Source organism: Herpailurus yagouaroundi, unplaced genomic scaffold (genome assembly GCF_014898765.1).
Source record: "Herpailurus yagouaroundi ecotype Mexico unplaced genomic scaffold, PumYag 142, whole genome shotgun sequence".
Lineage (NCBI taxonomy): Eukaryota > Metazoa > Chordata > Mammalia > Carnivora > Felidae > Herpailurus > Herpailurus yagouaroundi.
In genome coordinates this window covers 24249537-24267617 of record NW_024412397.1, presented here as the reverse complement: position 1 = coordinate 24267617, position 18081 = coordinate 24249537, and the positions used below count along the sequence as shown (strand labels likewise).

General features: G+C 39.1%; 1 protein-coding gene and 1 pseudogene across 5 annotated transcripts in view; one reads left to right on the top strand and one right to left on the bottom strand.

Moving 5' to 3' along the window:
- Positions 1-18081, top strand: part of SMAD4 (SMAD family member 4) — a 111386-nt gene that overhangs the window by 52730 nt on the left and 40575 nt on the right. For all 5 annotated transcript variants that reach the window (XR_005791598.1, XM_040478805.1, XM_040478804.1 and 2 more), the window contains exons 2-4: positions 15763-16140; positions 17238-17412; positions 17848-17877. Coding sequence is in view for 4 of the 5 variants with exons in the window: in XM_040478805.1 (XP_040334739.1) it covers positions 15892-16140; positions 17238-17412; positions 17848-17877 (454 nt within the window). In the remaining variant the exon portion in view is untranslated. The remainder of the gene's footprint in view (positions 1-15762; positions 16141-17237; positions 17413-17847; positions 17878-18081) is intronic.
- Positions 1059-3557, bottom strand: LOC121032702 (40S ribosomal protein S4, X isoform-like; annotated as a pseudogene).

Here is an 18081-nt window from a genome sequence, read left to right as displayed (position 1 = left end):
CCCCCCCCCCCCCCCCCCCCCCGGCCGGCCAAGTACTCTAAAATACTTACTTGGGCTCCTTTTAGAGATTTAGGATTTTGTGTAGGTGCCAAAATTACCATCTAAACTCCCAATGGAATTTGTTCTTCAAGGGGGGAAGGTTAATCTGCTTGGAAGCCATAACATTTTCTAGGCACCAGTTAACTAGTCACTTCACTGGTTCTGAGAGGCAAGCTGCACCTTTTTGCTGTCAGGAGTTAACTTAAACACTGGGAGACAGTTGTTCAGCAGGCCCCACCAGTTAGCATTTTTTTATATCATCCAAGGAGGGCATGTCCAGTTCATTTACATCACCGGGAGTAGTTCCCAAGTGCTAGTTGAAGAGTGGTTGCATCTCCATCTCTGGAAGAGCTTTATTTCTCTCCTCCCATGCTCCATCCCAACACACACACAGATTCAGAATGGGAATTGAGTGGAGGAGGCATGGGAATCTGTATTATATATTTAAAAAAAAATAGCTCTTGATTTTATAGGCTTTGGATATTTTAGTATGCTTATCCTTATTGCTTTAATATGGTACCAGCTTTATTTTGCAGTCATTGATGCACCGGAGTAATTTACTTAAAATCTGTCAAATCCCAATTTGCATGTTTAGAATGCATATCATTTATGTTTGTTTTTTTTAAAAGGACTGCTACTGAATATTTGTGTTTTTTTGTAGTAAGGGATGATTTCTATATTTTAATATTGATGAATTCAATCTTTTTCTTTTTTTTTTTAATTTTTTTTCAACGTTTTTATTTATTTTTGGGACAGAGAGAGACGGAGCATGAACGGGGGAGGGGCAGAGAGAGAGGGAGACACAGAATCGGAAACAGGCTCCAGGCTCCGAGCCATCAGCCCAGAGCCTGACGCGGGGCTCGAACTCACGGACCGCGAGATCGTGACCTGGCTGAAGTTGGACGCTTAACCGACTGCGCCACCCAGGCGCCCCGAATTCAATCTTTTTCAAGTCAAAATGTATTTCTGGTTTTTTTTTCATGCTATATGATCTTTAAGTATAAAGACTTCCAATCACATCACCTACGGACCATTTTACCCACTGCTCTTTTGGCCCCCAGTCTCTTGTCTCTCTCTTCAGCAATGGTGAGGTGGATACCCTTTCCATGGGGAAGAGAAATCCATGTTTTGTTGCCTTTGTGATTAACAAAAATGTTGGAGAGCTGGGTGGCAAAGCTGTTGCCATTGGCATCTTTCACGTGACCCAGTTCTTCCCAGGTTAGAACCTTCAGTCACCATACACAGATTACCGGTATCAAACTTGATGAAATCAGTAATCTTTCTAGTCTCCAACATTCTGAATGGTGTCATTCACCTTGATTGAGGGGATCAGGATAGCAGATGGTGAGAGCATCATGGGTCACCAGATGAGGCATTCCTTTTATCCCCATAAAGATCGTTCTCATTTTGCACAACTTATACTTGGCCTCCTTAGGTGAAATCTGATGAACAGCAAAGTGACCCTTGGTGTCATAAATGAGACAGAAATTCTCCCCAGTTTTGTCAATGCTGATGACATCCGTAAAACCAGCAGGGTAGGTTGTATCAGTGTGGACCTTGTCATCAATCTTAATAAAACACTACATACAGATCTTCTTTACTTCACATCCTGTTAGGGCATACCTAGTTTGATCTTTAGGGAAATAATGAGAAGGAGATGATCTCTCAGTTTATGGGGACTGGTAGATGGATGAGGGGCAAACATACCAATCAGTTAATCCAGCATCCTGTGCTCTGGAGCTGCTACATGCTTCAGAGGCTTCTTGGGACCACAAGCATGGCCACAATAGGCATGAAAAGAGCAAAATATATTTCTAAATGTAAAACTTTATGAAGGATATTTATCAATGGTATTCATTAGTGAATTCTAGAGCATATCAACAGATGCTAATCATTGTAACAATTCAGTAATTTGGTGAAAGGATGGCCGGAAGTAGTACTTAATGTGGTAAGATAAACCAGGTATCATTGTACACAAACACACTAGGTACATCTCTGTCATAGATATGTCCCACTAAATTAGTTGAAGAATTTCGTGTGTATACATGTTGAAATTAAGCAGCGAGTTTTAAAGAAAAATGATGTAACTTTTGTGCAGTTAGTCTTTTTTAAAAGTTTCTTAAATGTTTATTTTTTCGAGAGAGAGCGCGAACAGGGGAGGGGCACAGAGAGAGGGAGACATAGAATCTGAAGCAGGCTCCAAGCTATCAGCACAGAGCCTGACGTGGGGCTCCAACTCACAAACCGTGAGATCATGACCTGAGCCAAAGTCAGGCACTTAACTGACCGAGCCACCCTGGTGCCCTGTGCAGTTAGTCTTTTTTATCAGTTGCATATATCCATGATACTGCAATTTGTTTCACTGTCTTTTTGCTAATTTGTAAAGTGAAGTATGTAGACTAGCATAGGCTAGATCAGTGCTTTCTGAAACTGACAGCACCTCAAACTCTTAGAGTGCTTTTTTTTTTTTTTCATCATTTATTTATGTTTTGGGACAGAGAGAGACAGAGCATGAATGGGGGAGGGGCAGAGAGAGAGGGAGACACAGAATCGGAAACAGGCTCCAGGCTCTGAGCCATCAGCCCAGAGCCTGACGCGGGGCTCGAACTCACGGACCGTGAGATCGTGACCTGGCTGAAGTCGGACGCTTAACCGACTGCGCCACTCAGGCGCCCCTAGAGTGCTATTTAAAGGTAGGGCCCCATTCCTGGTACATAGTTAGTAGGACTGGGCTAACCTGCAGGGGATTCTGAAACACCTCTTTTGAAAGAATAAGCTACATGAGTTGATAGTTTCCTTTGTGTCAAAGGTTTTAGGAATTGTATTTTTCAGTTATCAGTTATTAAAATTCAGTTTTTAGAACAGTGTTTCCCAAGGCACCTGGGTGACTCAAGTCAGTTGAGCGTCCAACTCTTGGTTTCGGCTCAGGTCATGATCTCATGGTTTGTGAGATCGAGCCCCACATTGGGCTCTGGGCTGATGGCGTGGAGCCTGCTTGGGGTTCTCTCTCTGTCCTCCCCCACTTGCTCTCTCTCTCAAAATAAATAAACATTAAAAAAAATTAAAAATTGTGTTTCTCAAAGTGTAGTCCACAAAATCCTGGGGTCCCCGTGGCCTTTTTCTTTTAGGGGGCTCATGAAGTCATTATTTTTAATATTTAATTTTGAGAGAGAGAGAGAGAGAGAGAGAGAGAGAGAACACAAGTGGGGGAGGGGCAGAGAGAGAGGGAAACAGAATCTGAAGGAGGCTCTGCACTGTCAGCACAAAGCCTGAGGTGGGGCTCAAACTCAACCATGAGATCCTGACCTGAGCCGAAGTTGGATGCCCAACTGACTGAGCCACCCAGACGCCCCATCAAAATTATTTTTATAATAAAATATGTTACTTGCTGTATTTCTGTGTTGATATTTGCACTGATGGTGAAGAAGTGGGTGGCACACCGCTTGTACCTTAGCATGAATCAGGGCAGTGGCATTAAACTGTATGAATCTTTACTTGTTCTTCACAGCCAAACACATCTTAAGCGTTTGAAAAAGTCTTGTTTCACTTAAGAAAAGCCTTGGTGAAGCAGTAATAAGTTTTATTTTTGAAATCTCTACTCTGGAGTGCATATCTTTTTAATACTCTGTGTGATTCAGTGGAAGTGTCCATAAAATACTTCTGCACATCCAAGTACAAGATTCATCTCTAGGAACAGTACTTGTGTGGCTGAGCTGCAAGGTAAATTAACTTTTTTTGAATGGAATACCACTTTTATTTTTACTTAAAACTGACTGAGATGAACTATATTTTCTCATACTTGGATATTTGTCAGGTATTTCCTTGAAAATTAATGAAGTGGGCCTGACACTCGAGAATAACTAGCTGTTGCCAATGATAAAATCCTGATCTTTCTTTCAGGTGAAAATTAGATTTGAAAACTTGTGTCTGTCACCATGGGCAGATCATTACACCAGCTGTGTAATACTTAAAGATTTTTCTGATGAGATTGGTGATGATATTAAGGAATGTGATTTTTAAAAGATGTATGTTGTGTAAGGAAGTGTGCCAGCATTTGGAAGATCTGTGTAATTCATCGAACCAGTACTTTTTAGTGACCAATGCATGATGTTACAAGATACATCACCAATATATCACCAGTATACACCAAACAGAGCCAAGAAGTTCGTTGATATGGTTTCAGATTTCACATTGCAGCTAACCTTTAACGATTGCCATTTGGTGCATTTTGGTGTTGAATAAAAGATGAATAATCATTATGATCTAACATGCTATTAAAATACTCCTCCCTTTTCCAAGTATGTGTGTGTGAGAGGCACATTTTCTTCATGTTCTTTAACCAAAACAACAGATTGAATGCAGAAGCAGGGGCACCTGCCTGGCTCAGTTGGTGGAATGTGCGACTCTTGTACGTTTGAGCTCTATATTGGATGTAGAGATTACTTAAAAAGAAAATCTTAAAAAAATAAATAAAATAAAAAAGTGCAGAAGCAAAGATGAGAATCTAGTTGTCTTAAGTTAGATACTAAAGAAATTAGCAAAAATGGAAAACAATGTCACTCTGAATACTGATGTTTTTGTTTTGGAAAATAGTTATTTTTCATACAACATATTAACACATATGGGCTTATTATTTTAAACTAATTTAATAAAATGCATGTTTAAACACTTTAGCTTTAGCACATGAAAGAAACATTAACAAAAGCTGTTTGGAATTCTTAGTAATTAAGAATGTAAATAAGGGGACCTGAAACCAGACAGTTTGACAACTGCTGTGTTTTTTTTAATGTTTATTTATTTACTTTGAAAGAGGGAGGGAGAGAGAGCAAGTGTGGGGGAGGGGCAGAGAGAGAGAGAGAGAGAGAGAATCCCAAGCAGGCTCCCTTCGCAATGCAGAGCCCAATGTGGGGCTCAATCCCACAACCATGAGATTATGACCTGAGCCGAAATGAAGAGACAGATGCTTAACTGACTGAACCACTCAGACCCCCCTGGACAACTGCTATTTTTAAGGTTATTAATTGTCTATTGTTGACAGGATTATGATTGGTTCCACTTTTTATGTGGTTTGTGTTATATCGCTGTTATTTCTATGAATGTTAAGTCAATTTTTGCTTAGTAATTATGTACTGGAAAACATGTATCAGCCAAATTTTTGTCAAAAGGGGAATTCCTTGGCTTGGTCTGAAAATAGAGCTGGCCTCAGAGTGCCAGATCGTGGGTCACAACCAGCCAGTATCATCAGGACTCATTGTCTTGTATTTGCTTTCCTTTCTGTTAGTTTAAGTCTTGGGTCAGGTTGAGGATAACTACTTCCAGTGTCAAGCCCAGCAGAGAGAGATTTTTTTTCCCTTTGCAGTTCCAACAGAAGTCCTGGAGCTGTGTCATTGATCTGACTTGGGTCCTTTCCCATCTTAGAAGCAACTAATATGGCTAGGAGGTGGCTCTGGTTAGTCAGCCTGGGGATCGTCCCACCTGCCCAGATGGGGAGATTCTCCTTGGAAAATCAATTTCAGGATAGTTGGCAGACAAAAAACAGGTGTCACATTCACATAGAGGACTTCGTTGATTCTTTTTTTTTTTTTTTTTTAATTTTTTTAGAAGCGTATTTATTTTGAGAGAGGGAGCGTGAGTGAGCAGGGGAAGGATAGAGAGGGAGAGAGAGGATCCTAACCAGGCTCCGCACTGTCCGCACAGAGCCCAGTATGGGTCTGGAACTCACGAATGGTGAGATCCTGACCTGAGCCGAAACCAAGAGTTGGATGCTTAACCAACTGAGTCACCCAGGTAGCCCCTGTTGTTTCTTCTTTTAACTTCTATTATGAATCTAGAAAAATGTTAATTTTTTTGGCTTAATAGAAATTTATTTTAACCTTAATTAACCTCTTTAAGTTTATTTATTTTTTTTGAGAGAGAGAGAACAAGTGGGGGAGGAAGAGAGAGAGGGAGACAGAGAATCCCAAGCAAGCTCTGCACTGTGAGTGCAGAGTCCGACGCAAGGCTCGAACTCACGAACTGTGAGATCATGACCTGAGCTGAAATCAAGAGTTGGACGCTTAACCCACTGAACCACCCAGGCACCCCCTTAATTAACTTCTTTAAAGCTCTGTCTCCAAATATAGTCACATTCTGATGGAGTTTTGGGGTTTAGAGCTTCAACATATGAATTTGGGTGGGAGAGACCTTTTAGCCTGTAACACCCTGTCAGTAACAGTATTTGAAACTCTGATATGAAATACTCAGATCAGGCACATCTTAAGCTCCTTCTAAGATTCTCTGGATTCTTTAGCGGCTTTGGCAGCTTGTTCTGTTTCAGCTGCTGCTCCAGCCTTCCTCTTCTGTTTGGGACTACATGGTTTCACTACCTGGAGGTGACCATTCACTGAGACCTGCTGCAGAGCCTGACTGATCAGTTGTCACCCTGAGTTTCTGGCCTCTCCTCCTCCTCTGGGACCTGGATGAGATGCTGTGTGGTGGGGCATGGGATCTCATTTCTGGCACAGCAACCAAAGGGGCCAGATGATGCAACCCAGAAATGCAGAGAGGTTAAGTCCCCATTGAAGCAAACTTTTTTTTTAATTAAAAAAAAAATGTTTATTTAAAAATTCTGTTTATCAAACAGAGAAGGAGAGGGAGACACAGAATCTGAAGCAGGTTCTAGGCTCTGAGCTGTCAGCGCAGAGCCTGACACGGGGCTTGAACTCACGAACTGTGAGATCATGACCTGAGCCAAAGTTGGACACTTGACTGAGCCACCCAGGTGCTCCGAAGCAAACTTTTTTTTTTAATTGAAGTATAATTGACATATCATATCCTATCAGTTTCAGGTGTATATCATGGTGATTTGATGTTTTTATCTGTTATAAAAATATCTCCACAATAAGTCTAGTTACAAAGTTAATTTTTAAATAAGATTATTTAAGGTAAAGCTGGTATACCAGTATGACACTTACCCAAGACCAGTGGGTAAACAAGAAGCTTATCTCTAAATTTGTCCCTTGTAGTTCATCTTTCTCTTTTTTAAGTTTATTTATTTTGAGAGAGAGAGAGCGCAAACAGGGGAGGAGCAGAGAGAGAGGGAGAGAAAATCCTAAGCAGGCTCTGTGCTGTCAGCGCAAAGCCCAACGCGGGGTTCCATCTCATGAACTGAACCGTCAGATCGTGATCTGAGCCGAAATCAAGGAGATCAAGAGTTAGGTGCTCAACCAACTGAGCCACCCAGTCGTTTCCCCTTGTAGGGGAACATCTTAAATGTTAGCACAAAAACATTCTTTTTATTTGATTGTATTATTTGCACCTGAGATTTTATAATCACTTATACTTGTGCACTTAATCCTTTGTGCTCTTTGGAGTTTTTCTCCCGTTGCCCTAAGTTTAAGGAACTTCAATTCTTAGGAGCACCTGGGTGGCTCAGTCGGTTGAGTGTCCGACTTCAGCTCAGGTCAGGATCTCACGGTATGTGGGTTCGAGCCCCGCCTCGGGCTCTGTGCTGACAGCTCAGAGCCTGGAGCCTGCTTCGGATTCTGTGTCTCTCTCTCTCTCTCTGCCCTTCCCCCACTCATGCTCTGTCTCTCTCTGTCTCAAAAATAAATAAAATGTTAAAAAAAAAGGAACTTCAATTCTTAGACTTTCCTCTGTTTAGAAACTAGGCTATAACTTCTGCTGTAGGCAGTTGAACTAAGCCTGCGCAACCTTTTTATGTTTTCTGCTTGTAAACCTATAGTTTGAATTTCTTTCTAGTGATATTTCACCGTGCCAGGCTTTTTTCCCCCTTGTTAAACATAAGCATTTGTCTCATATTCCCATATTAACTAGTTTATTGATCATTGATCAAAATACCTATAACTTTTAGAAAATCTGTTTCATATGTATAATAGTGCCAATAATTCAAAAGTAAATAGCCATCTGAGAATAAAAAAATGTCAACATTCATTAACTAAAGTTTGTGAATTCCCATGAGAACCTCTCAGGCCAGCATTCATCTTTGCTGTTTTAGAGAGTATCTTAATTAGTTTGGTTGTCTGGCTCTATAGTTCATGGAGTTCCTGTTAGACCTGTGGTCAGTATAGCTTATGATATATAGCAGGAGCAAGGCTAGAGACATAACACAATAGGTGGGTAGATGTAAGGGAGCCTCTATCTCTTTTGCTGACTTTTTACCTCCCATTACCCCTGTCATCATGGGATGGTTTGTTCTATTACAGAGACTTCATCTAATAGTTGTATGTTAGAGACTTTTAAATAGGCTTACCTTCCCTACTGAGCTCTTCAAACTCACTATATTTAAAACTGAATTTATTTACCCTTTTAAAATCTTGTATTCTTTCTTTATCATTTAGTTAACTAAGAAATGGGTCCTCTTTTGACTCTCCCTTCTTTTCACCCTTTATACTTAGTTGATTAAAAAATCTAGTCCATTCTACCTAGAAATATTGGTTCTCCCTTTGTTTCTATTGCCCATGCCCCAACCTATCACTTTTCTGATCATTGTCTCCTGACTAGTTTTCTGTTTCCCTTTCCAGAGTTATTCTCCATGTTCTTACTGTAGTTTTCTTTCTAATGCAAATCTAATGTTGTTATTTCTTCCCCTTTCCTAATGATGAATCTAGACAAAACATCTGCACTCTATATCCCTCTGCTTGTCTGGATTTTCCTGCAGCCTGGCAAATTCTTATTCACGTGTGGTAGTTATTAGTATTATTCCACCAGTATTCTGATGGCTCTCTTCTGGCACATGGTAGTATTGTGCTTCTCTGCCTCCTTCCCCCACACTGAAATTAGGCATAGTCCAGGGTGTCGCAACCTCAGCACTGTTGACATTTTGGGTTGGCTAAATTGTTGTTGTGGGTTGCTGTCTTGTGCATTGTAGGATGTTCAGCAGTAGCTCTAGCCTTTACCTACTTGACACCCAGTAGTACTTTTCCTCCTACCTCCCTATTGCAGTTGTGACAATCAAAAATTTCTTTAAACATTGCCAAAAGTCCCCTGAGAGAGTTTTTTCCTGGTTGAGAACCACTGACGTGGCCTTTTAACTTTGGCCAATCAAATGTGAACAGAAGTGATAGCCTTTAAAAGACAGTATGTGTTGGGGCGCCTGGGTGGCTCAGTCGGTTGAACTTCTGACATCAGCTCAGGTCATGATCTCATGGTTCGTGAGTTCGAGCCCCGCGTCATGCTCTGTGCTGACGGCTCAGAGCTGGAGCCTGCTTCAGATTCTGTGTCTCCTTCTCTCTCTGACCCTCCCCCACTCATATTCTATCTCTCAAAAATAAATAAACATTAAAAAAAGTTATTTATTTATTTATTTATTTATTTATTAAAAAAAAAATTTTTTTTTTCAACGTTTATTTATTTTTGGGACAGAGAGAGACAGAGCATGAACGGGGGAGGAGCAGAGAGAGAGGGAGACACAGAATCGGAAACAGGCTCCAGGCTCTGAGCCATCAGCCCAGAGCCTGATGCGGGGCTCAAACTCACAGACCGCGAGATCGTGACCTGACTGAAGTCGGACGCTTAACCGACTGCGCCACCCAGGCGCCCCTAAAAAAAGTTTTTTAAAAGACAGTACGTGAGTTATCCTATCTTTCCTCTTGCCATTTAAGGACATAGGTAGTGATGGAGTCTTTGTTAGCCTGATCCCTGAAAGATGTTAGTGAGCAGTGACCTTTTTATCTGTGATGGACATATAGTTTAGTTTATTCAGAAAATAAACCTTTGTTTTAAGCCACTGATATTTTGAGGGTTGGTGGTTGCTGCAGCCTAGCCTAGCCTAGCCTGATACATCATGCTCAGACTTGCTTTAACTCTGGACTTCCATCCTTTCTCACTTATGGTCCTGAATCACTTTAGTACCTACCTCTATTAGCATCTCTTACTTAGTGTAGTAATATTTTGGGTCTTCTAGATTAGTGGTTCTCAGTGGAGTAAGTAGTGCTGTTTAAGGGATGTTGTGGAAATTAGTGAGAGGAACTTTGGTAGATGAGGGTAAGGGATGCCATCCTGTAATGTGAGGTTCTGTGAAGAATTACCAATGCATCTCGTAGCACTTTGACATGCCCCAGAAATTCATGTAGGAGGAAAATGTTATAACTAGCTTACTATCTGACTCCATCTTAACGTATAGTCAGTTTTTCAGGAATTAAGTTTCTCTTAATTATTTTTCTTACAATTTTTTTTAATGTTTATTTATTTTTGAGAGAGAGCATGAGTTGGTGAGGGGCAGAGAGAGAGGGAGACACAGAATCCGAAATGGGCTCAAGACTCGGAGCTGTTAGCACAGAGCCCGATGTGGCAATCGAACTCACGAACCATGAGATCATGACCTGAGTCGAAGTTGGACGCCCAACCGACTGAGCCACCCAGGCACCCCATCTTAATTCTTTTTCTTAAATTGAAGTTGTTATGTTTGGCACTTTATCAAGAATTCACCATTTGCGGAAATCCGTCTCACCATCTGCAGTGACATTGTGCTGTTGGAGTTGCCAAAACACCACACCTCTCTTGGAAGGTGTGAATTTGTCATAATTATGCTGTCATAATTAAAGTATTGTTAAATTTTTAAAAATACGTGTGTTAGAACTTTGTTTCAGAATAACTAAGAGGAGGTAATATAAATTATTTGTTAACAAAAATGGGATATTTGGTAGAGTTGAGAACCACTTTCTGATTATGTGCTACTTGCTTTTTGTATCTGGAGTGCTTTGTGCATATTTTAGATACAGTGTTTGTTCAATTGGTCAATTTATGGTTCCTAGATTGCTTTTTTTTTTTAATTTTTTTTTCAACGTTTATTTATTTTTGAGACAGAGAGAGACAGAGCATGAACAGGGGAGGGGCAGAGACAGAGGGAGACACAGAATCTGAAACAGGCTGCAGGCTCTGAGCGGTCAGCACAGAGCCCGACGCGGGGCTCGAACTCACAGGCCGTGAGATCATGACCTGAGCCGAAGTCCCGAAGTCGGATGCTTAACCAACCAAGCCACCCAGGCGCCCCCCTAGATTGCTTTTATATACACTGTTGCATTGTAGAGAATCTGTAAAGTTGTTCCCATTTTACAGATAAGATAATTGAAAAACATATTAACTTGCCCAGTCATACTGCTAGAGTTTTAATCAGAACTTACAGTTTTGTTTATACCGTACTAGTACCTTTGTCTATCATTCTGTACCACTTGTAAAAAATTATAATCCAGAGCTGTTTAACGTAGGAAAACACGTATATATCCCTGTTGGTATTATTTTATCTTTTAAAGATGTGTACTTATTTTCAGAGAGAGAGAGAGCACGAGTTGGGGAGAGGCAGAGAGCGAAGGAGAGAGAGAATCCCAAGCAGCCTGGCATTGTCAGTGGCTGTCCGCACAGAGCCCAACTTGAGGCACGATCTCACAACTCATGAGATCATGACCTAAGCCGAAAGCAAGAGTCCGATGCTTAACTGTGACTGAGCCGCCCAGGAGCCCATGTATTATTTTTTATGCAAGGAACTTTATATTATGTTTTAGGCACTTGTGATCATAGGAATTCAACAAGGGTAAAATCAAGAACATGGTGCCTAAGAAAGTTTTCAAAGGAAACTGTTAAAACAGTTTCTAAGATACCATTAGGTCCCAAATAGCTTAAGTTTTAGGAATGGTAACATCTGGGTGTGGGGAAATAATTACACTCAAATGCTTTAATTATAAATTGGTGCAAATCTTTTGGAATGTAATATCAGAAAATGAATTTAACAACAAAAATTTTGTATTCTTTAAAATTTGTTGCAAGGAAATGCCACAGAATAAAAAAGCTGTAGTCACTCCATATTTGCCTCATGTATGTCAGGAAGTGTGCATGGTGCTGGGAATTTCTAAGGTGAGAAAGTTTTGCTGTTTTCTTGAACAACTAGATTTGTGGCAACAGTGTAAGACAAAGACGTAATCATATAACTGTAATATAACGTGTTGGGTTGTAATTGGGGTGTGTTTTAAATTTGAGGGAGGGAATCAATTAACATACCAGGAATACACAGTAAACATACCAGGAAAGTCATTCTCCAGATTGGTGGGGAGAGGAGACATTTAAGCTGCAATTTGAAGGATAACTAGGACTTAGGCATGTGGATAAAATGAGACTGGATGTTTTAGACAAAAGAAATAGCACGAGCATGGATCTGACAGTGCATACAGAAATGCATCCATTTGACCGTAAGGAGCACTCACAAGTGCTAGGAGTTGGGCACATCTAATGAATGAGACAAGTACAGTCCCTGTACTGTAGATCTTTCAGTCTAGATCTTAAAATTGTTGTGATGTTGGCATTCAGAAATTTCAAACTGGTGGTTCTCTTGGGCCAGCTTTTTTTTTTTTATTGCTATTAACTATAATTTATTGTCAAATTGGTTTCCATACAGCACCCAGTGCTCATCCCAGCAGGTGCCCCCCTCAGTGTCTTGGGCCAGCCTTGAGTTGAAGGTGTGTTGTGTTTGGCATACACGGTGGTTTTTCTCTCTTCCTCTTCCTTCCTCCCCTTTCTCCACAAATAAGTTGCTGATACTTAAAAATAAGATTTTATATACAAATGGGCATTGGAGATCGGTTAGCAGTGGTCTAGCATTCTCAAACGCCACTTCCATGGGAAGTGAATAGTGTTTACCCATTTTTGATGGGTGTGCACTTGTGCTCCTCAGTACTTTTCTTTAAATCTGAGATATTTATATAATTTGCCTGGCTCCTGTAGAGGAGTTGTGAGTCCTGAATGAGTGATTTACTTCTGTCCTTGCCCTTCTGAATTTTCTTTTACAAGTTTTAATAGAAATACAGAAACATGAGTAATGTGTTATGGGAAAATCTTCTTTTAAAGTAAACATTCTAGTACTCAGACTATAAACAGTAAACATTTTAGTACTCACGCTGTAGCTGCTTTTTACTGAACATTATGTGCTAGGCATTTCATGTAGTTTTTCTCCCTTGAGCTCTGTGTACTCCTTTTAAGCCACGTTCAGAGTTTAACTTAATCTGTCCAACTACTTAGTGTGAGAGCTGGGATTCTAACCCAGGTCTCTGACTCCCAACGTACCCCACCACCCCAGTCAGGTAATCTTGGGTTATTCAGAAAATCTACCTTCAACATGTATTTATTGAATGTGGGCAAATGCTTGCTATTCAAAGGTATAAGAAAACGTTCTCTGTATTGGGCTAATTTAGTTGAGAAGACAGGCATTTATGTAAAACAGATAACAATAGAGGGGAACATGAGGTAAATACCAAGTGATTGATAGAAATGCCTAGGAGACCCAAAACTACAACAGCATCAGGGAGAATAGAGAGGAGACTGCTAGAAATGACAAAGGTAGAGAATCATGTAACTTTGTGAGAGAATATGGGGGTAGTAAAAGAGAGAAGTAATGGGGGTAGGAAAAGAGAGAAGGAAGTCAGAGATGACTTATCACGCTTTCCAATGCTGGGTAATTGAGTGGAATTAAATAAAGTAAAAGTCATCAGAAGAGTAACAAGCTTTGGTAGAGACTGATGAGTTAGTTTTATTAATTTGGTTGGGGGGGTGCGGGTAGATTAATTTTAGTAAAGCTCTATGCCCAGTGTGGGCCTTGAACTAGACCCCAAGAACAAGAGTTACATGCTTTACCGACTGAGCCAGCCAGGTACCCAGGGGGGTAGATTTTTAATGATTCAAGTAAATGGCAAAAGAAAATAAAAGCAGAATAGGCATGGAATAGAATATCATCAGCAAACAAATTAAAAACAGCTCAGCATAAAGTATAGCCTCCACTCCTGCTTTACTTCATTTATTCTTAGACTGATGGCATTTTCTTATTCCATGTGGGATCTTAAGGTTAGATAAGTTCCTTTTTTTTTAAAAAAAAATTTTTTTTTCAACGTTTATTTATTTTTGGGACAGAGAGAGACAGAGCATGAAGGGGGGAGGGGCAGAGAGAGAGGGAGTCACAGAATCGGAAGCAGGCTCCAGGCTCTGAGCCATCAGCCCAGAGCCTGACGCGGGGCTCGAACTCATGGACCGCGAGATCGTGACCTGGCTGAAGTCGGACGCTTAACCGACTGCGCCACCCAGGCGCCCCTAAGTTACTTTAGTTTCACACATATTGGATAGATGCTTCACTAATACTCATTTTCTATATTTTGATTTCTGCTGAAAATAACTTACGTATTACAGGTAAAATCTTTTGAGGAATTAAGTGGTCTTTCATTTTAATAACAACTTTATTGGGGGGCACCTGGGTGGCTCAGTTGGTTAAGCATCTGACTCCTGATTTTGGCTCAGGGCATGATCTAATGGCTTGTGAGACTGGGCCCTGTGTCCAGCCCTGTGTCGCATTGGATTCTGTGCTGACAGCACTGAGCCTGCTTGGGACCATCTCTCTCCCCCTTCTTTCTCTGTCCCTGCCCCACGTGCATGGGCTTGCGGCTCTCTGTCTCAAAAATAAATAACCATTAAAAAGAATAGTAACTTTATTGAGATATGATTGATATACTCTAAAATTCACTCTTTTAAAATGTATAATTCAGTGGTTTTCATATAGTGATAGAGTTGTGCAACTATCACCATTATCAATTTTAGGATATTTTATTAGCCCTAAAAGAAACTCCATATCCTTTGGAGTTGCCTCTGGCAACCATTAATCTACTTTTTCTTTGTATGCATTTGCCTGTTCAGATATTTCTTGTAAATGGGATTATACGATATGTGGCCTTTTGTGACTGGCTTTTTTCACTTAGCATGTGTTCCAGGTTCATCCATGTTTTAGCATGGTAATGGTACTTCATTCTTTTTTATGACTGAATAATGTTTACATTGTATGGATATATATACTCATTTAAATAGTCATTAGTTAATGGACATTTGTATTACACTTCTGGCTGTTATGAATGATAACTGCTGTGAACATTTATGTACAGGTTTTTGTGTGGACATAGGCTTTCAGTAATCTTGGGTAGAATTGCTAAGTGTGGAATTCCTGGGTCATACGGTAACTCTGTGTTTCACATTCTGAGGAATTGTCAAACTACTTTTCAAAGTGGCTGTACCATTTTGCAGTTCCGCCAGCAGTGGATGAGGGTACCGTTTCTCCACTTCCTCACCAATATTTATGATTATCTACCCTTTTGCTTTACTCAACCTAGTGAATGTGAAGTGGTATCTCCTTGTGTTTTTGATTTGCATTTCCCTGTTGACTAGTGATGTTAGCATATTTCATATGCATATTGGCCATTCTTTGGAGAGAGGAGTATTAGAATCCCTTGCCCATTCAAAAATTTGTGTTCATCTTTTTTACTGTTGTCAGTGGTCTCTTATAACAAAGATGGGTGTTTTTAACTGATAAACAGCATTTCGTATCAGGTGATGGTAAATTTTTCATGCGTATTATGGTAGACATTTAGGTTTAACTAGTCAATCAAGCGTGTTTTAAAGTGCTGGTCTTCATTAGTAATCATTTAAAAAAGTCATGTTAAGATTTAACTTTAGGGTGACTAGTTCAGTCCACAAGACTTGATTGAGTATGCCCCTATAATAATGAGAAGGCCTAACTTTAATATTTTTTTTGAATGTCAGAAACAGCAACATTTTAATTAAGTTATTTAAAACTCTAAGTACAAAATTTAAATTATGTACATTGAGTCTTTGACTTAACTGAAGCAACTCCCTCTTTTCCCAAGTAATTGAATCTACTTTGTGAAATGTGTTTTAATGTCTATGTCTCATTTTTTTTAGGTTATCCTGAATACCACATGCCTAATAATTTTCCTTGCAACGTTAGTCATTGTTTTTCACTGCCTCCAAAAGATCAAAATTTCTCCGGAAATTGGAGACCTATTTGATTTAAAAGAATAACTTTGACAAATGGACAATATGTCTATTACAAATACACCAACAAGCAATGATGCCTGTCTGAGCATTGTACATAGTTTGATGTGCCATAGACAAGGTGGAGAGAGTGAAACATTTGCAAAGAGAGCAATTGAAAGTTTGGTAAAGAAGCTGAAGGAGAAAAAAGATGAACTGGATTCTTTAATAACAGCTATAACTACAAATGGAGCTCATCCTAGCAAATGTGTTACCATACAGAGAACATTGGATGGGAGGCTTCAGGTTAGTCTTGTTCTAGAGTTTTTCTATATGTTTTGTAGTGGCAGATTAAAATATTCTTGCTTTCTCTTACATTACTATTGGATAATTTAATGTTTGCTCCATTTCTTCAGGTACTCTACATCCTGTACCAATATGATTATGGGAATATATGGAAGAATAGATGTTCCTTATAATAAAGTTATATTTTAAGTTTTTTAATGTTACAAGAAAAAAATTCAAAGTAGAAAATTTGGAAAATAAAAGCAAAAAGCAGAAGAAACCCCATACCTTTAGCACTTTGGTATTCATTTTTGTAGCTTTTTTTCCTTCTTTTTTTGGTATTATATGTACATTTTAAAAACTGAGTTATATTTGGTCCTTTTATAATTTAGAAATCTGATACTGTATATTTGGTACTTTTATATGAAAAACTCTAAAAGAATTCAAGCATATCTTTAAAATTTAGTATTAAAAGCTTATATCTTACAATTTTTTTAATCTTTCATTTTCAGTGATTATATTTTTTGTATAGAACTATATCATATATCTTCTGTGCTGCGTGTTTTTATTTATTTATTTATTTTATTAAAAAAAATTTTTTTTTTCAACGTTTATTTATTTTTGGGACAGAGAGAGACAGAGCATGAACGGGGGAGGGGCAGAGAGAGAGGGAGACACAGAATCGGAAACAGGCTCCAGGCTCCGAGCCATCAGCCCAGAGCCCGACGCGGGGCTCGAACTCACGGACCGCGAGATCGTGACCTGGCTGAAGTCCGACGCTTAACCGACTGCGCCACCCAGGCGCCCCAATGTGCTGCGTGTTTTTAAAGAAACATACAGAAATCTTCTGTCATTAGATTTAAAATGTTTATTTCTAGATTTTAGAAATGGGTACTTCAGCAAACTCATACTTTTTTTTTTTTGCATTTTAAAAACTTGAGCACAGGTCTCAAAGAAGTAACTTTAGTTCATAAATGTTCCTCACTTATGAGATGGGGGTTATAATACTGACTTTGTAGGATTGTAAGAATTAAATGAGAATATATATTAAGTGCCTTATTTAATGTATGATCAGTATATTAACTGATGACCAGTAAATGGTTGTTTGTTTTTCCTAGGTGGCTGGTCGGAAAGGATTTCCTCATGTGATATATGCCCGTCTCTGGAGGTGGCCTGATCTTCACAAAAATGAACTCAAACATGTTAAATATTGTCAGTATGCATTTGACTTAAAATGTGATAGTGTCTGTGTAAATCCATATCACTATGAACGAGTTGTATCACCTGGAATTGGTGAGTAGAACTTGCTCTTATCCTTAGATGCACAAAGGGAACAGATCTCAATAATTTGATTTTTCTACATTAAATTATAAATTTGGAGATAGCCCAGTACTTCAACTAAGGTTAAAGAGTCAGATATTCTTAATGAAATATAAATATTTAAATTTGAACTTTAGAACAGATTTGTATTTTGACTGCTAAAATTAAGTATACACTATAGCTCATATTCTGCCCATTTAGAACATTATTTTTAAAAAATAAGATGGAAGGCATTATAGGTTGAATAGTTTATGTATTGTCAGTTATAAATAGTAGTATTTATACTACTAATCTTGGATTGAAATGGTCTGTGAAGTAAAATTACATTTTGTAATTTTAAATACAATGGAAAATATTATTGTGGTAATGATTAATGTTTCATTTTCTTTTCCCCTTTAAAAAATTAAGATCTCTCAGGATTAACACTGCAGAGTAATGGTAGGTAATCTGTTTCTTGTAACTTTCTGTTTTCTTTTATCCTGTCCCCTCTATTTTTTATTGACCTAAAATTAGTTTGTGTGAGTTCTGGTAGCATTTTCAGGAAAAATACTTACTGTTTTGGAAATGTAGATTTGGGGGGACATTTATCAGTATTTAAAACTGGATTTAAATAGGCTGTTGGTTCTTTGGATTTGAACTACA